Raw genomic sequence first — 17936 nt, forward strand, 5'->3', positions numbered from 1 at the left:
CGAGCAAAACACACAAATACACACACACACACCAAATACACGGAGACCAAAAAATAAAAAGCCGGCACAACTCCCACTGCCCAGCAACAACAGGCAACCCACTCAAGCAAGCAAGCAACCCATGTAAAAAATAAAATAAACTCAAGTAAGAAAATTTAAGAGAGCAGAAGGGCATCTGAGAGTGCCATGATGCTGGTGGCTGTCCCCTTGAGGACCACAAGCTAAGAGCAACGAAATGCAAAAGATGAAACGGCTCCTATAGAAGAGGACATTTCGGCAGGTAAGCGTAGCTGGTCATAATAATAATAATAATAATAATTTATTTATACCCCGCCCATCTGGCTGGGTTTCCCCAGGGACTCTGGGTGGTTTCCAACAAAAGATTAAAAATACATTAAAACATCAGTCATTAAAAACTTCCCTAAACAGGGCTGCCTTCAGATGTCTTCTAAAAGTCAGGTAGTTATTTCCTTGACATCTGATGGGAAGGCCCTCTGCCTGATTCCCTGTAACCTCACTTCTCACAGGCAGGGAACCGCTAGAAGGCCCTCAGAGCTGGACCTCAGTGTCCGGGCTAAATGATGGGGGTGGAGACGCTCCTTCAGGTATACTGGGCCGAGGCCGTTTAGGGCTTTAAAGGTCAGCACCAACACTTTGAATTGTGCTCAGAAATGTATTGGGAGTCAATGTTTGTAAAGGTGGAGGGGGTTTAGGAAAATCCATACCAGATGAAATCTCTTAGCTTAGCCTGCCTCACAGAGTTGTTGTGAAGTAGAAAAGGGGAGGAGAACCATGTAAGGCAATCCTGTGAGGTGGATTCGGCTGAGAGGGAGTGACTGGTCCAAGGTCTCCCAGTGAGCTTCATGGCCAAGGGAGGATTTGAACCCTGGTCTCCAAGGTGCCGGTCAAACACTCTAACAACATAGGCTTCACCATATAACTCTGAAGACAGAACCACCTGGTGGTGGTGGTTCCCCCCCCCCCCCAGTTGCTCCAACTCTAAATGTCTGGATGTATTGTGAGCTTCTTTGCAGACACAAAAGAAAGGGGAATCACCACTGTTTATTATATCATTGCTCCTTTATTTTATACACATATATTTACTTGCATTTTTTTAAAAAAAAAACCCACACATTCACAAACGAGAGCACCGCAGTTAGGGTGAAAATGGAGCAGGGAGAGCCTATATTTCTGTCTCTATGCTATATGACATCTAGAAGTATAAAAAAGGCAAATTATGAAAATAATATTGTAAATTCATTTCTTTTAAGTACATGAAACTAAACTCTAGTGCTGAGCAGTGGTGTAGCGTGGGGGGTGCAGGGGGGCCAGCCGCACCGGGCGCAACATCTGGGGGGCGCGGAAGAGACTCGAGTGCTCAAATCCACGGGTTAGGGGGCGCAAATTATTTGCCTTGCCCCCGGTGCTGACAACCCACGCTACGCTACTCGTGCTGAGCAGAAGGGAAGAGAATGTTGTTGTCTTTTTAGGTTGAAGGATGTGTCCCCTGGTATATATTCTCTTTTTAAATACTGGTTCAGCAACCAAAACTGAGGCAAAATAACATATTTAACACTCCACTGAACATGTATGTTCAATTTTTCTATCCACCCTCCCCATAAGAATATCTTGCTATTTTTTTCTCAGCAAGAACACTTAAAGCAGATTATTAGGCACTCAATAGAAGGCAGTTTTCAAAGAAGTGTAAAAAATAATAATTAAGCAAGCTTATTTTTCAGGAACAATATTGCCCTAAGTGTAATGTTTTGCGTTTAAGAACATTGCAGGCAAGGATTTTTAATCCTTAGGTGAATAATTAAAGGCGCTTTTACAGCGTAGATGCTATTTTTCAGGATAGCAAATTGTTGGCTTTAAGCCCCCCAAAGAGAGTCATTTTGCTTTCAACCTCCAAGAAAATACTGCTTATTTTGCTAAAGGCAACTAGAGGCAACTTCTGAATACAGAGGAGTGAAGTTCCCTTTAGGGATTCAAGGCACTGCGATGGTCAACGGCTCACACACGAGCACTTTTGAGAATGGTGTGCCTTTCTGTCACCAAAACCCACCAACCAGAAGCAAGCACACTGCCTTTAATCTCTCACCAAGCAGGATGAGTCTTTACTCCCCAGACATCAATAAGAATAAACCATAGAATAAACTCTCCATGGAGGTGGCAGAGGCAACCTTTGGAGAACGAGCCATGCAGCCCTGCTTCTGTGCAGCTCCTGTGCGTTCTGACATAAGCCACATGCAGCAAATTGCCCCTTTGTTTCAGAGACCTCTACAAGCACATCTCAACTACCTTTCAGGCATCTGTGTTCATTAGCAGCCAACAGCCCCCAAGTGACATCTTGCAAAGTGAGACAATGCCTTTAAGGCTCATCAAAAACTTTTCTTTTTTTAAAACTGCCAGGCAAATATGTTAATTAAAGGAGAGGTTTCTCAACCCTTCCTGTCTGCAAGCAGAGAGGTCTGTTCTCTCAAGGCTCCAGCACTTTTAATGCCCTCTGAGCCCTAGCCAGGATCCCCTTGCCCTTTGAAAAGAAGATGCTGGTTATACACATTTGAGTAAGCCAGGGTCCTCTCTCCCTACAGACACGCACACACACCCATGCAACTTTAAGAAATGCAAGCTGGCAGCCTGGACAGAGAGCTGTCATGAAGGTGGCAGATTTCGTGGCTGGTGAAGCAGCATGCATGCAATGGAAAAGAAAGAGGTGTCGTCTATGAACTGTGCAAGAAGAATGCAGGAAGGTCTTGTGTTCATATAAAAACATCTGGCCGGGGATCAACATGGGAATATTCTGGCAGTCTCCTTCAATCAAGGATAATGCCCCCAGTGCAATTCCCCCCTCACAGGGATGTGCACCTCCAGTACCACCATTAGAAAACAAACAGCACCACCCTCAAAACCGTGAATATTGGAGCTCTTAACTAGCCACGCCTTGCAAATGTACAGGGAGTGGCAAAGGACAAGCATGCAAAAAGGAAACAATGCTTGTGCAAAGGGCAGGGAATGAAGGGGGCAGAATGAGCATGGGAAACGTGAAGCGTGTGAGTTTTTGAAACAGACACACTTGTGCAAACAACGGGGAGCAGGGGAGAAAAGATTGAGCATGCAACAAGTGACAAGCACAAGGCAAAACCAAAAAAGGTTAACTGGGAAGGAGGAATGTAAAAATGTGAAAAGATTAATGGAAAGAAAGAAAAATGGAAGAAAAGAGTGGAAGAGACAAAAGCAAAAAAGAAGAGGGTGGGAGCATGGAAAAAGATGGGAAGGCAATGCTTAAAAGATGCCTTTGCTTTCCCCTTCTGCTCCCCTTCCCCATCTCTTTACATCCTCCCTCCTTCTTGACCTTCTCTGTCCTGACTGTCATTGCCACCAGCTGTTCTCTACCCTTGGATGAATATCAGCCGTGCAGAATACACCAGGTCAGCCACGTACACCAGGAGATTGATGGCTGTCAGGACAGCTATAGCAACAAGCTTGTCCCAGTTACACGTTCTGGCTGGACTGCAATCAGGGGATCGAGACGATCTGCCACCATGCTTGCTGTCGAACTTATAGATGGGCCAGATGATGGTGGCTGTCGCGTACATGAGCACAGCCAAGAGCGTATAGCCACTGAGGAACTTGTTGAACGGACACGGCAGCCAGCCAGTGCATTCGCCAATGCAGAGGATGATGACCAACAGCGAGAGGATGAAACAGATGCAGTAGACAGCCATGCACCACTGGAGACCTTCTGGTCTATCGTAGGAAACCGGATCGCTGATGAAGACGAAGATGATGCAGGCAATAAAGGTCTCCACCACCTTGAGCAGCCCAGGGACGGTGGCCATGTAGCCAGTGACTTCTCCTGGTTTGGCTTTGGTTATGCCCACCTCTGTGGAGTATGCCAAGAAGGAGAGGCATGAGAACACAGTGGCAGAAATGAGGTATGGACGTTCTCTGCGGGGGAGATTTGGGTTCTGAATGAAGGTGACCGGGTAGATGATGGAAGCCGAGAGGCACATCAGGGTGGCATACATGGCGAATGTGATGGGGAAGTTCTTCCAGGAAACTGGCATGCGGTGCTGGAGGCCGGCAAACTCCACCACCAAGATGACAATAGTGATGGCGAAGGAAGCACACCACGAGAACATGCACCAGCCGCCATTGCGACTATGCCACTTGTCGATGTGGACCACCAGGCTGAAGGTGACACACGTGAAGAGGACCTCCAGCAGACGGACAATGCCCAGCTGAGAGGTCAAAGCAGAGGTGTTGCCCACGGACTTTGAGCGGGTTACCGGCATCGTGCAAAGATCTAGGGGAAAGAATGCAAAACACACAATGCAAGATTACGATGGAGCAGTTCATGGCCCAGTAGTCAGGGTGATGATCTGGAAAGTATCTCATTACACTCACTGATTCACTTTAGTTCAGGGTTGGGGAACCTGTGGCCCTCCAGATGTTGCTGGGTATGGCTCCCATCACTTCCATCCCTGTCTGGATCCCTACAACATCTGGAGGGCCACTGGCTCCCCATCTCTGCCTTCAATGTTGCTGTCTCTTGGCAAGCCAGTGTGGTGTAGTGGTTAGAGTGTCAGACTACGTCTGGGGAGACTCAGGTTCAAATCCCCACTCACTGAGTAAATTTGGGCCCACAATGGTCTAATAAAAATAAAAAACCTGGCAAGAGGACCACGTGCACCATTCCTGAGCTCCTTGGAGTAAGGATAGGATATAACTGCAATACATACCTGTCTCGTCCTGTTACCCAATCTGTGACATGTATGTTCCCAACAGTGTTACTGCCTCTCTCTCATGATAGAAACCGAGGTCACCCCCACAAAGCAGAGAGCAACAGTTTTGCTCTTGCCATGGAATAAATATTAATGAGAGATTAACATCTTTAAATAGGTGCCTAGAGTCAATCAAAATAAACAATGGCAGCTGGATATATGATGCCAGACACAAATTGTGATCCACCAATGTTCGAAAGAGATATCTGAGCTGACTTCAGAGAATCCAGATCGGTATCAACTATTCTGGACAACAACCATACGAGAAATATGTAAAATAACTAAGCAAGTATTAGATATCACCCCAGAATTGGCCCTACTAAACATCTTCCAAGACAACAATGCCCATTTACACCACAAAGAACTCATAACCCACCAACTTTCAGCAGCCAGAAACACCATAATCAGACACTGGAGAGACCTGTCAGGAGTAAGCATGAACCAATGGTACCAAATAGTATGGGAAACAGCCCTACTAGAAAAATTACCTAATAAACTGAAACTGACACAGGGACAAACAGAAGAAGATGCCTTCACCCCGGTATGGCTCCCCTTTATCACATACACAGCCCAACAAGACAATGACAATAATCCACCAACAGCATACAAATCAATATGGCTAACCTGATCCAAAACACCCACCCACCTCACTCACACACGAAAACAAAGATCACCACAGCCAATCACACCCTAGGCCAACCCCAACCTCTCTCACCACCAAAGGAACACAAGTAACGCTGACACCAAACTCTACATACATTAAGCATAATAGAAACATCGCCACCCGACCCCACCCCCATCCATCTTCCCTCCCCCCACTCCCCCTTTCTTTTTCCTTTCTTTCTTTTTTTTTTCTTCTCCCCCTAATGCCTCAACAAATGAAATGGATTTGTAAAAATGTTACATAGAAAAAAAATACGAGGCATTACACTTACTTCTGTAAAACAAGAAAATCCTTAATAAAATATTAGGGGGGGGGGGAAAGATGCCTGGCCAGATATTGCAAGCCTCAGAACCACCACTCGCCTACAGCAAGAAAGAAGTGACCTCAATAAGGTTGAGGTAGGAAACGCTTGTGGTATAAAATAATGCTGGGGGGTTTATCAGCATGGCTGTTACCAGGACAACAAAACTGTTTAGCAATGCATGAACAATGAGGAAGCAGATGTGGGGGAAGAGTGCAAGGGGACTACCAAAAGGCGTGCCCTCTCACATCCGGAGCATCACCACAGAAAGTGCAACAGGAAGCACCTCAAAGAGGTAGTCGCTCTTGCTGCACGGTCTTATCATTTCCATCATTGTGCTGTCTGTGCCAATTCTGCTGGCGTGTTTGAAAGTTAGCAGCAATCGCAACAGGGGTCAGCAGTGCACAGGCATGGCGAGGCTTGCAGAGGCTGGGCACAGCCACTTAGCTAAGCCCCTCTCTCTCTCTCTCTCTCTCATATTCATACACTGGTCTACCCAGAAGCCACCTCAAATTTATTAATTGGGTGTATTTGTCCTTTAGGGTACTAACCCTTCCAAGGTGGCTAGCAAAGAGTCCATAAAAAAAGGTGTAACAAAATACTTAGACCTTTAAAACTACCAAAACCGGCAGCAGTTAGGGCCAACATAAAAGCAAATGTGGGAAAAAGGATGAAGAATTCCCCCGCCCCCGCCGCCCCAAATCCAGTTAAAAGCTGCCAATGAGGGGACTTAGAAATGGGCAGCATACAAAGCTGCCTTCTTTGGGTCCATCTGGCTGAATATTCCACTGACTGAATATTCCACTGACTGGCACAGGCTCTTCAGGGTTCTCCCAGTCCTACCTGGAGATGCAAGGGATTCAACCTGGAACCCTCCTACCTGCAAAGGAGATGCTCCACCACTGACTTAAGACACTTCCCCAGGCAGGAATTCAAGCATACACCCTCAAAATAATGTAAGAGTTTTAATCATCCTGTACTCCTACTCCCAATCAGCATGGTTAAAGAGAATGCCTTTCCCACCATCTGGCTTCCAACTTTCTAATCTCCCTTAGTGATTGTGTGCTATCAGCAGAGGGGCTTGCCTTCAGCAATGCGTTTGTTGGGGGTCCCAAGACTACTCCAGAACCCACTGCGCCAACAGCACTGCCCTTTAGACGACTGGTGTGGTGCCACAGTTAAAATGCTGGCCTAAGATCAGTGAGACCCAGCTTAAAATCCTCACTCATCCAAGAAGTACACTAAAGTAACACTTGGCAAGTCATAGTCCTGCAGTCTAACCTACCTCACAGGGTTGTTGTGAAGGATAAAGGGGGGGGAGGACCACATGCCTAATTCTGAACTCTCTCAGAGGAAGGACAGGTTTAAAACCACTGCATTTTCAAGTCCCCCAAAACGATTTTGGAAAAATGGTCAGATACTGGAGAGCAAGGTGTGTGTGTGTGGTTTTACTTTTGTGTGGGGGGGGGGATACATTTGCTTCACTGAATTCACACTTCCTCCAAACAAATATACAAACCAGAGCACAGCTATCTTTCGAAATTCATGTTTCTCTTAATTTTGCAACGCCGTTCCAAAAATAACCATATAAAAAGGAAAGCGTACAAAGATTACATTAGAGAAAAATGTACAGAAATTGCTTATATCTATGAAAACAATATGCAAAAAAAGCCTGTTTGGGTAAAATGGCATACAAAAACACTCACAACAGATGTGTATAAATCTTTGCATGTCTCTTGAAAAAAGTACATGCTGATGTGAAAGCATGGCAAACTTTACTTGAATTATAAAAATGAAAAGTGGGGCGATGTATTTTTTAAAAAAAACAAAACCCAGAATCTTTATAGACCACAGACACGTTGTTAGAGAGCGAGATAACTCTTATTTATTTTTAAACTACTTCAATGTTAAGTTCTCCTGAAGACAAAACAAGACGATGGGGAGAGCCAAGGTTGCATCTCCTGAGTTTGTTTGAAAAACAGCTAATGCAGCCACAGGATATGAAGATAATTTGGATCATGACTGCAATGCAGAGGAAGGAGGATTCTGTAGTCTCCCCTCGTCTCTCGTGGGGCTAAGCATACAGGTATCCCACTTGGTACCTCAGCCTGTTTCAGTTAAGTCTAGCTACAAAGGACTTAGGAGAAGTTCTTCCTAAATTTTAGGGATCAAACATAAACTTAGTGAAATGGGAACAAAACACACAGAACGTTACCATAGGGATATGTTTTAAGGGATAAGAATTTATTTTCCTTCTCCCTTGGAAGAAGAAAAAAGGCTATAAAGTAGCCTGGCATCAACACCAGTATCCTTTAGGCGCCAGTAGAAAGATTATTATGTACCCAGGCATTTGAAATGTTAGCATTAGTCCCTTTTGAGGTTTTCTCCCCTGGCTTCCTGTTCTTTCGCCTGTTTTCATTATTATTGAATTGCTCAGCTTTTAGATTTTGCACATCATCCTGAAATCTACCATGGCAAAGGGTGGCATATAAATGTTTTAAAATAAATGAGCATAAATAAATAATATACATAAACATAAACAAATAATAAATTAGCATCAAAAAGGTGTGGGGTGTGTGGCTAATCCAGCCTTTGCCACTGAGGGCATCCCACGTGGTCCTTAACCACTAAGAGCAGTGTTATGCAGGCATAACCAGGTATCCTGCTTTACAGAAGACGTCCTCTCTGTCTGGTTTAAAGATAAAGATATAAATAAAGATGTATAAAAATAGAATAAATGCAATGCAATAAATAAATGTAATGCAAAAATTCATTTCTTTTAAAAAAATCAACAGTGAGCATCTGGACAGCAGACTGAGCAGGACACAGAGGAGCTCAACCTGGCCACAGTGTTTCCCACTAGGGCAAGACATCTCTCAGACCAGCCTACCTCACAGGGTTGTGGGGAGGATGCAATTGGAAAGTGGAGGGAGAGAAACCTTGCACACCACCTTAAGCTCCTAGGAGGAAAGCTGGCATATCAATGTTTTGTAACAAGATGTACAAATCAGTAAATAGCCAGTACAGTGGTATCTCGGGTTAAGTACTTAATTCATTCCAGAGGTCCGTTCTTAACCTGAAACTGTTCTTAACCTGAAGCACCACTTTAGCTAATGGGGCCTCCCGCTGCCGCTGCGTTGCTGCTGCACGATTTCTGCTCTCATCCTGGAGCAAAATTCTTAACCGGAGGTACTATTTCTGGGTTAGCGGAGTCTGTAACCTGAAGTGTATGTAACCCAAGGTACCACTGTATATGCAAATCTTATGCAAACCTGCACCATTTCCTTTTATCCCATGTTTAGCGATGCATTTCTTTTCATTTCCTCTTTTTTGGCAATGCAAAAAGTGGTCAGTCCTAACTGTGACTTCCAAACAACTGGGCGAGAGCAGATGGGAATTCCTAGGGGAGGAGGGTCTGGAAAAGCATCTCAGCTGGGTTAAAATTAGGTTAGAGGCGTTGGGAGCAACATTCTCTCTGTGTGTCTGTCGGACAAAGGCAGAACTGCTCTTGGCCTTTCATCAGGGGAAGACACTTCCTCATCTGGATTTCCTGCAAGGGCCCAGGCAAGGCCAGCAGGCAGAGATATTTGCCTGGAGGTGGGGGGTGGGAGCCATTTGCACTGTTATCCATATAAGGCCAGGAGAAAATCCCGCTTTACCCAAAGTTGGACATTTGGTTTCAATCATGCGCTGCTTCCCACTTGGAAGGGAGGGGGGAATGCTCTGGCTGGGCTCACAGCCATCTCCTCTGTCTTCCTTCTGGGCCATCTCTCAAAAAATCACAATTCCCTTCCCTCCCTTTTAGAAGCGGAGGACAGTCCCCCCCACTACCACCACCCCGCCTCCATCAGCAGCTACAACTTCCTTTCCTTGTTTGTGTTTTGGAGGCCAGAGTCCCTTTAGCCAAGATGCTGGTTTGGGTGGGCGAAGAGGTGGAAGGGAGGAATGGCAGAAAGAGAAGGGAAGCAGCTGTGGAAGGAGAGAGGTGACAATAAAAACCCTGCCTGGCATGTCGCAAGAACCTCTTCTGAGCTACCCACCCTCTTCGCATTTGGGTCACTGATTGGGCAAAGGGGTAATCAAAGCAGTTGTGCAAGTCGTGCCACAAAAGCAGGGTTGCCCAGTAAAATCTAACCAGCCTGCCCAGACAAATGCAGCTATGTCAGTTATTTGGGGGAAGAGACCAAAGTGGGGAGCAGGGAATTAAGAAAGAGAACCAGTTTTTGTGACACTTTCCTGTCCCGTTTTCCAGCAGTAATGCACAGGTCCAGTTTATACATAACAGCAGAATCAAAGGAGTAGGGACCTTGCTTGGACAGTGCCACTTCAGGCTGCAGGGAAGGACCTGCCACTGCCACACACACCCCTGCATTCCTTGCATTTAGAAAACTAGTGCCTCGTGGAGAGTTTAACCCTAGCAGGCTGGTTTACTGTGGGCAGAGGACCATTTTTCCCCTCCAAAGCAGCAGCCCAAGATGTTACTCCCTGCCTGCAACCTGAAAAAGTAGATTCCATATTATTCCCCCGTGCATATGAACTGAGCGACTATACAGTCCCAAATTATTCCAAGAGCATTATCAAAATCCACCACTACAGCTTTCAAGGCTTTAAAGAGGGAAGAGTGCCCAGAGCTCTTTACATTATCATCACATGGACAACAGGGAGTGGCTAAACTTTTTTTTATGCTGAAGGCTGCATCGCCTTATTGCAATGTTTCTGGGGGTTGCATGTCACTGGCAGCCGTGCTCAAAGAGTGGGCATAGGCAGCTCATGCCCATCACACACTGAGTCCCCCCATCAGCTGATTTATGCGCTAAAAATACTAAAGCACCTCAGCAGTGCTGTGGAAGGCTCTTCCAAGAACAAGAACCGGATTATAATCTCCATTTGGCAAATGTGAGGCAGCTGAGAGGGCAGCAGGTTACTTAAGGCTGCCCTCAAAACCCATGAAAGAAGGGGTGTTTTCAAGCGGGGTTGAGGAGCCTCTCTCAGCCGAGGGCCAAACTGTTGCAAGGAGAGGCTCCCTGGGGCCGCATCCCAGTGATGGGTGTGGTCAGAAAAAGGGATGTGATATTCAGGGATGTGAAAACTAGGCTACATTCCAGGCATGCAAAGCAGGACATTTCCAGCTTCCCCGTCCAAGCAAGTAAAAGGGACTAGTGCACCTCAAGAACACATCTCAAGACAGGCAAAAAAGCATTTGAGGAGGACTGGTGTGGAGTGTAGCCTGAGGAGAAAGGTGTGGCCTCAAGAGAGCCTTGAGGACCAGACTGAGAAGACTTGAGGGCATGGGCGTGGTCAGAATTTATGTTGGGGGGAGGGCAGAACCTCAGTTAGTTAAGTATTTTTATTGATTTACTTGATTCGGGGGGCAGCTGCTCCCCCTGGCTATGGCCATGCTTGAGGGCCACATTTCACCCTTATGCCTGAGGCTCCCCACCCCCAATTTAAGGCAAAACTTCACATGATCCATTATCTATATGCAATGAAGCATGATGCAACCTCTCACAGCTCTTTAATGCTACTAAAAAGGCTCTCTGAAGAAATGGCTCTGCGGTTCCAGTAAGTGACACAGATCATTATCAAGAAAGTCTTAGCTAAGTCTTAGCTAGAAACCTTGAGCATACAAGGAGGAAATGCCCAAGGTAGGGAACTAAACATGTGGCAGAAGAACAGCCACCCCCCCACACACACACACTCCTGCCCACTTCAGATAAGGAGGCTGGAAAATGGTCAAGCTGTAGGAGAGGTGCCACCCAAGGACAATAAAGAGCTAGGTCTTCATGACCAGATTGTCCAGAAAAACTCAAATCCCGTGAGCAGGATGAGAGTATAATGGGAAGACAAAGTTGGGAGTTTGGGATTCTCTGGACAAGGCATCTCATGAGGTGAAAGAGATCAAGAGGGTATGGGATGGGGGGTGATTCGAAGTTTGCATAAATAAGGCTCTCTGGGAACCTCTCCTTTTTAAGTACTAAAAGCCATGAGACGTTCTGGACATTTCATCCTATAACTTTCCAAACATGATAATTTATTGATCAGCAAATCAAGACACCGGATTTGAAAAAGGAATCTTTCCATGCAACTGGAGGAGAATGGAAGAAAACCAAAGGTTAATATTTTAAAAAGTTAGTTTCAAAATCTGTCAGTCCAGGCGTTTTTCTTTTGCACTAAAGCGTGTAAGTGGAGCTACAGGTCTTCAGTCCGTGCCACAAGTAGCTAGCAACAGCATCCACTGGCTAGAAAAGTCACTGTGCATTAAAACAGCCTGCAGGCTTTTGTGAAGTCTCCTTTACAAAAATGCATTGCATACTCCGAGGCATGCTTTCTCATACTGCAAAGCACGCAGTACTGTCACAAATGCACACCACACATGTATTCCCCCCAAAATGGCACAAGCTATCAATCGAGGGAAATCAGCCATCCTGCTGTACGCATCATGCATGACATATGCAGCACACAGAAGCTGTGAAACATGAGTTCCATCTTGAGAAATGCAAACACTCCCATTGTGGCCGCACCCCATGGACAAACCTGGGAATTATAGAGACGTATCTGATACAGTTTGTGCAGAAACAAGCCCCACTGCGACCAATGGGGTTTGCTTTTGAGTATTCGGGATTGCAACCTCTCAGGGATAATTTCCTGCATGCGTTCCAGAGAGACAACCATGGTTCTCTTTGGTTTCTTCCCTTGCTAATAATAGACTAAAAGCCTTCTGGCAACAAAGGTGGACAAACTACCCCAGAAGGAGCATGGCAAATACCCCACCAGAGGTACTGACCCTCCCCTTCTGCATGGACTTGAGTATATTTATTTGCCAGGCTTCTTCCTTTAATGGTTTATTTTATTTTGCCCCTGAAGTGTTTCTGGTGCGAATTGCATTTCACTGTCAGAGCCCTGTGGCACCTTAAAAGTCTTGTTGTTGTTCTTACTGATAGTCACACCTTCCAGAACACACCCAGGCCAACATGCCCTGCCCTGGCATCCCTACACACAAACAGCTGCCAAAATTAGGTTCACAAGGCATTCCATTGTTTCTATTATTGCTACTATTCATAAGGGAATGAGGAAGTGGAATCAGAGGTATCAATCAAATCCCATTAAGTTCCAAGTCGGCCACACCTACCCCTCAAAACTAACCAAACACTATATATAAGGGTCTGGTGACTTCTGTTTCAGTGTATCTGAAGAAGTGTGCATGCACACAAAAGCTCATACCAATAACAAACTTAGTTGGTCTCTAAGGTGCTACTGGAAGGAATTTTTGTTTGCTTGTTTCGACAAACAGTAAGTGGATCACTTAAAAAAAAAAAAATCAAGAGGGAGAGGTGTTATTGGCATGGTGTGGTGCCCCAAAAATGGTGATGCACAAAAAGTTCATAAACAGAGCAGCATCCTAAGGAAATCTCACGGCGGTCACGCCCTTTTCCCAAGTTGGCAGAAGCTGGAATACACACCATTCCTCGGGAAATCCAGTAAGCTCCCATCCACCCACTCCCCACAATATCCTGGCTCCCAGCGCTTCTTGGGTTTAACTTCCCACGGACTTTCCTAATGAACCAGGAGTCCGGGCGGGTTCCCTGATGCCCTCCCCCCTAGTTTTAACCCTCTGGAACCTCCTTTCGCCTCCCCAACTCTCTCTCTCTTCACTGTATCCTTCCCTTTCTCCTACAGAGAACCCAGGAATTCTGGCTCGAACCCCTTCGCCCGCAGCGCAGCAGCGCGCCTCCCTCCCTCCAGCACCCAAGACTGGACTTTCCTGAAGAAGCGACTTACTTCCAGAGCGGGGTGGAGAAGGTAGGTAGGTGGGCACGCACGTTGCAGCAACCGAGGCTGGGAGAAGATGCTCTGGTCTGATCACGGAAAAACAGCAAGGCGAGGGACTCGTGGCTGGGACAGGAGGAGAGAGGGGTGGGGCGAGTCCCCCACCCCACCCCCCCACACAGACAGGCAGGCAGGAAGTTGGGAGAGGGTGGGCCGTGGGCGGAGAGAGGGAGGTAGTAGAGGAGGCGGGGGCGGCGAGGAGGAGAAGGCGGGCGAGGTCGAGGGGAGAAGACCCGGGAAGGCGGAGAGTGGACTTTGTGTTATTGCTGTTGCTGGGAGCCAAAAAGTACACAACGATACACACCCCCCCGCACCCGTAAGGAGGGTCCCCCAAGCTGACTCAGACAGAAACGATTTACGGCTCTCGACCCGGCTACTCATTACTCAAAGCGGCCAGCCAGATGCGTGCAAGACGCCGGTGCAGCAGCAGCAGCAGCAGCAGCAGCAGGGCCTGCAGGCTCGTTGGGCGCCCGGCGCTCAAAGCAACAGGCGTTTTGCAGGCACGCTGCGCCTAGCCGTGGAGGTTTCATTTATCCCGCGCGGTCGAGAGTTCCAGCCCTCGCTGCATTTTACTTTACTCTTTAATCCCGTGGCAGTGAGCTCCGTAAGCCAACTGGGCACGCGAGACGCAGAGATGTCATTTCCCTGCTTTCCTTCCCCCCACCACCATTTTTTTTAAATTATTTTTTACGTGTCCTGAGCCTCTGCCTTTAACACCGGAATGATTTAGCCGGCGGCAAGAGCCCCCGACACCCAGCACGCCGTGGAGACAGAAGTACTGAGAGGAAACTTCGTCTGCCAGATCCAGGTGTGCGAAAGGCTGGATTAGACAGCTGGGGACCACTCACCGCGCTACAATTCCCATCACCTTCATACCACAGTTCCCAGGATTCCTTCTGGGGCGTGTGTGCTTTAAATGCAGGGTGCATGCATAGTCCAAAGATCTACCTTGCCTATAAACAGATGCTTCTAAAACGCACCCAAGGTCAGGAAAGCATAAGGCAGTAGCCCCTTCCCCTTTGCATCCGCACCCGCTGCCAAAAGAGCTTCTCTGCAGAGGCAGACTGAGAGATCGGTGTGATAGGGAGGACCACGTTCAAATCCCCCCTCGGTAGTGAATCTTTCCCTTCTGTCTAAGTAGTGGCACGTCCCCCTCATATCCTGCGGCAGTGAATTCCATCAGTTACATATGCATAATTTAAAGACCTTTCTTTCTCTTGTTCTGAATCCCCTGCCGCTAATTCCACTGGCTGGTCTCGAAGCTCTTACGTTATTATTTTATTAACTTTACCACTACCCATTGTTTTATGAACTTTTCTAATACCTCCGCTTTTGGTAGTCTTCCCCGCTACCCCACCCCCTGCCCATATTTATATCCTTTCTCTTTCATGCTCCAAAAAATCCCGGTGGTTATTTTCACTGGCATTTTCTGTTTCTTTTCCAGCTTTGGGCTTCTTAAAAAGTGCCTGCTGAAGGTCTGGCTAGGCTGCCACTCCCCACTGTTACAGGCTGATCCCATTACAGCAGACCTGTCTCCTCCTCTTCTTCCTGTCGTATTTCCACTGCCCATCTCTGCAGAACAGAGGGTTCTTTCACACCTAACCTCTCCCCTCCTTTTATAGAAAGGGAAAATCAAATTAGATGGCCTCTCCCATGTAAACACAAAAACAAAGAACAGCCTTTTTTAGGGCTCATGGAGCATAGCGGCAAAGGGAGTGCTAGCATCCCATTTGAATATCACCTCTGCCATTAACTCAGTACAGTACACCACCACCACCACCACCACCACCACAACAACAACAACAACAACATAAATAAGGCAGTACAGTGGTACCTCGGGTTAAGTACTTAATTCGTTCTGGAGGTCCGTTCTTAACCTGAAACTGTTCTTAACCTAAAGCACCACTTTAGCTAATGGGGCCTCCTGCTGCTGCTGCACCGCGGGAGCACGATTTCTGTTCTCATCCTGAAGCAAAGTTCTTAACCTGAAGCACTATTTCTGGGTTAGCGGAGTGTGTAACCTGAAGCGTATGTAACCCGAGGTACCACTGCATATGCAGTTAAGAACTTTGCTTCAGGATGAGAACAGAAATCGTGTGGCAGCGGCGCAGCAGTAGCAGGAGGCCCCATTAGCTAAAGTGGTGCTTTAGGTTAAGAACAGTTTCAGGTTAAGAACGGACCTCCGGAATGAATAAAGTACGTAACCAGAGGTACCACTGTACATGGTGTTAGGGCAAACTACCCTTGGCTGCCTACATTCCATACATTTAAAGCACATGGCTTTTATTCAAAGAATATTGAGAACTGTAGTTTACCCCCAGAGCTACAGATCCCAATACCCTTTTTTAAAAAAAACTATGGTTCCCAGTATTTTCCTTTTTGTGTGTGCTTTAAATGCACGTGGCCTCAGTCCTCCCCACACCATTTGCAATATGGGGGATAATAATACTACCTCATGAGAAGACTCCCTGGAAAAGACCCTGATGTTGGGAAAGATGGAGGGAACAAGGAGAAGGGGACGACAGAGGATGAGATGGTTGGATGGTGTTCTTGAAGCTACCAGCATGAGTTTGATCAAACTGCGGGAGGCAGTGGAAGACAGGAGTGCCTGGCGTGCTCTGGTCCATGGGGTCATGAAGAGTTTGACACAACTAAACGACTAAAAAACTACAAAATCTAAAAACACTGGTCTTCCACTGGTGGGGCACAGCCTGATCCAAGCTGGGTGGCCACAGGAGCATAATGCAAATAAAAAGTTAGAGAATTTGGAATCAGAGCCTCTTGCAAATCGCCTAGAAACCTACCTGTAAATTCCTAATCTCTCTTTTATTCATCCTTGGTTCAACCCCCACCCACAGTATGCAAACCCCACTGCAGTGCAAATTCATCTAAACACAGATTAGTTACCACCATAACACATTTTAGCTACCTTGCCAAAGGTCTCCGCACCTATCCCCAAAAACACTCCTATTAGCAAAAGTGAGGGTTCTAATCTACAATAGTCCAGAACAAACAGGTTGCACTTATTCTGGATCAATTCATCCAGAATTCAGCCGGGCAATTACGTATATGCAGCATTACAGAAAATCCAGGGGTTTTATCTGCTGGACTTGACCCACTTTGGCTTTCCCAGTAAACCCAGTCTCCCCAGCTCCTTGCCTTATTTATTCCAATCCGCAGCACCCCACTATCCTCCCATGGCTCTTCCCATAATTGTATGCTTATCCTCTTTTTGGGACACTGCTGACACCTTGTGGCAAACAAATGGTTCCTTAAAAAGCTTGAGTAGGACTTCCATGAAGGCTGATTGGGCTTTTTCTCCCACAACCAAGTCTCCAAGGCCAGCTCTACCATTAGGCAGCATGAGGCAAGCGCTTCAGGCATCCCACTCCTAGCTGGTCCTCCAGAGTCCACTGGCTGTATCCTTCTACTGAAGGACAGAGTAGTCTGCTAAATGTCCCATCCTGCAACTTAATAACTTCACAGTGGAGGACAGTATCTCATTGCCGGTTATGATACTAAGATTCAGCTGCCAGGCTTGTGTGTACACCCGCAATGGCTGGAGCAGGGACATTCTGTCTCTCACCTCACACTGAAAAATGTATTTGGGGAGTGCGGTGTAGTGGTTAGAGCATGGGACTACGTGTAACCTGGGAGACCAGGGCTCAAATCCCTACTTGACCATGCAGCTCACAGCCTCTGTTTAATCTACCTCACAGGGTTGTTGTGGAGATTAAATGAGGAGGGGGAGAACCATGAGCATCACCTTGCGCTCCTGGGGGGGGGGTGAGCTAAGATTGCAATAAATTATAAAACAACAAATTCCCAACCATATTGTTTACTTCCACACTAGAGCCCTTAAACACAAGAGGATTATAGAGGCACTGCTTTTCTGTGCTTAGATTGAACGTGGAGTTTAAACTACAACCATAAAATATAGTGTATGTTGTTGGACTACAACTCCCATAATCTTTTGGCTGCAGGCCAGGCTGGCTAGGATTGATGGGGTTGTAATCCAAAATATTTGGAGGACATCACATTGGCTACCCATCTAGCAAAGAATTTTCCCATGACCAAAATCTTCTGCTACCTTTACTCACACAAGGAAGGCCTGTTTAGCAAAGTTCACCTGCAACGCTAATGAAAAGATTATTCCTTGGAGGTCCTGTTGCTTTACTGTTTCTTGTTCTGTTTCCCCTCCCACTGTCTCAAATTTCTGGGAGACGAATTTAGATAAAATTCTTTAAATTTGGATGGATGGTAGACCTCTGCCTCATCCAGACGCACATTCAACCTGCATCACGCTATCTCTGGGTCCAGTTCCCTCTCCCCCTGACAAAAAAAATATATCCAGTCG

The 17936-nt window shown here is 46.6% G+C and overlaps 1 protein-coding gene across 1 annotated transcript; it reads right to left on the minus strand.

Annotated features, from left to right (window-relative positions):
* Positions 1-1061: 1061 nt before the first annotated feature.
* On the minus strand, positions 1062-13693 carry MYADM (myeloid associated differentiation marker). The gene is made up of 2 exons (XM_080978101.1): positions 13532-13693; positions 1062-4309 (listed from the first exon to the last, which is right to left on the minus strand). Exon 2 carries the CDS (start codon positions 4296-4298, stop codon positions 3393-3395), a length of 906 nt encoding a protein of 301 aa, XP_080834227.1. The 5' UTR covers positions 4299-4309; positions 13532-13693; the 3' UTR covers positions 1062-3392.
* Positions 13694-17936: the final 4243 nt, after the last annotated feature.

Source organism: Podarcis pityusensis (assembly GCF_964106645.2).
Source record: "Podarcis pityusensis genome assembly, chromosome: 13".
Lineage (NCBI taxonomy): Eukaryota > Metazoa > Chordata > Lepidosauria > Squamata > Lacertidae > Podarcis > Podarcis pityusensis.

What these genes read in the sequence shown, in the direction of transcription:
- MYADM (XM_080978101.1), bottom strand. Translation starts at nt 4,298, where the DNA reads ATGCCGGTAACCCGCTCAAAGTCCGTGGGCAACACCTCTGCTTTGACC.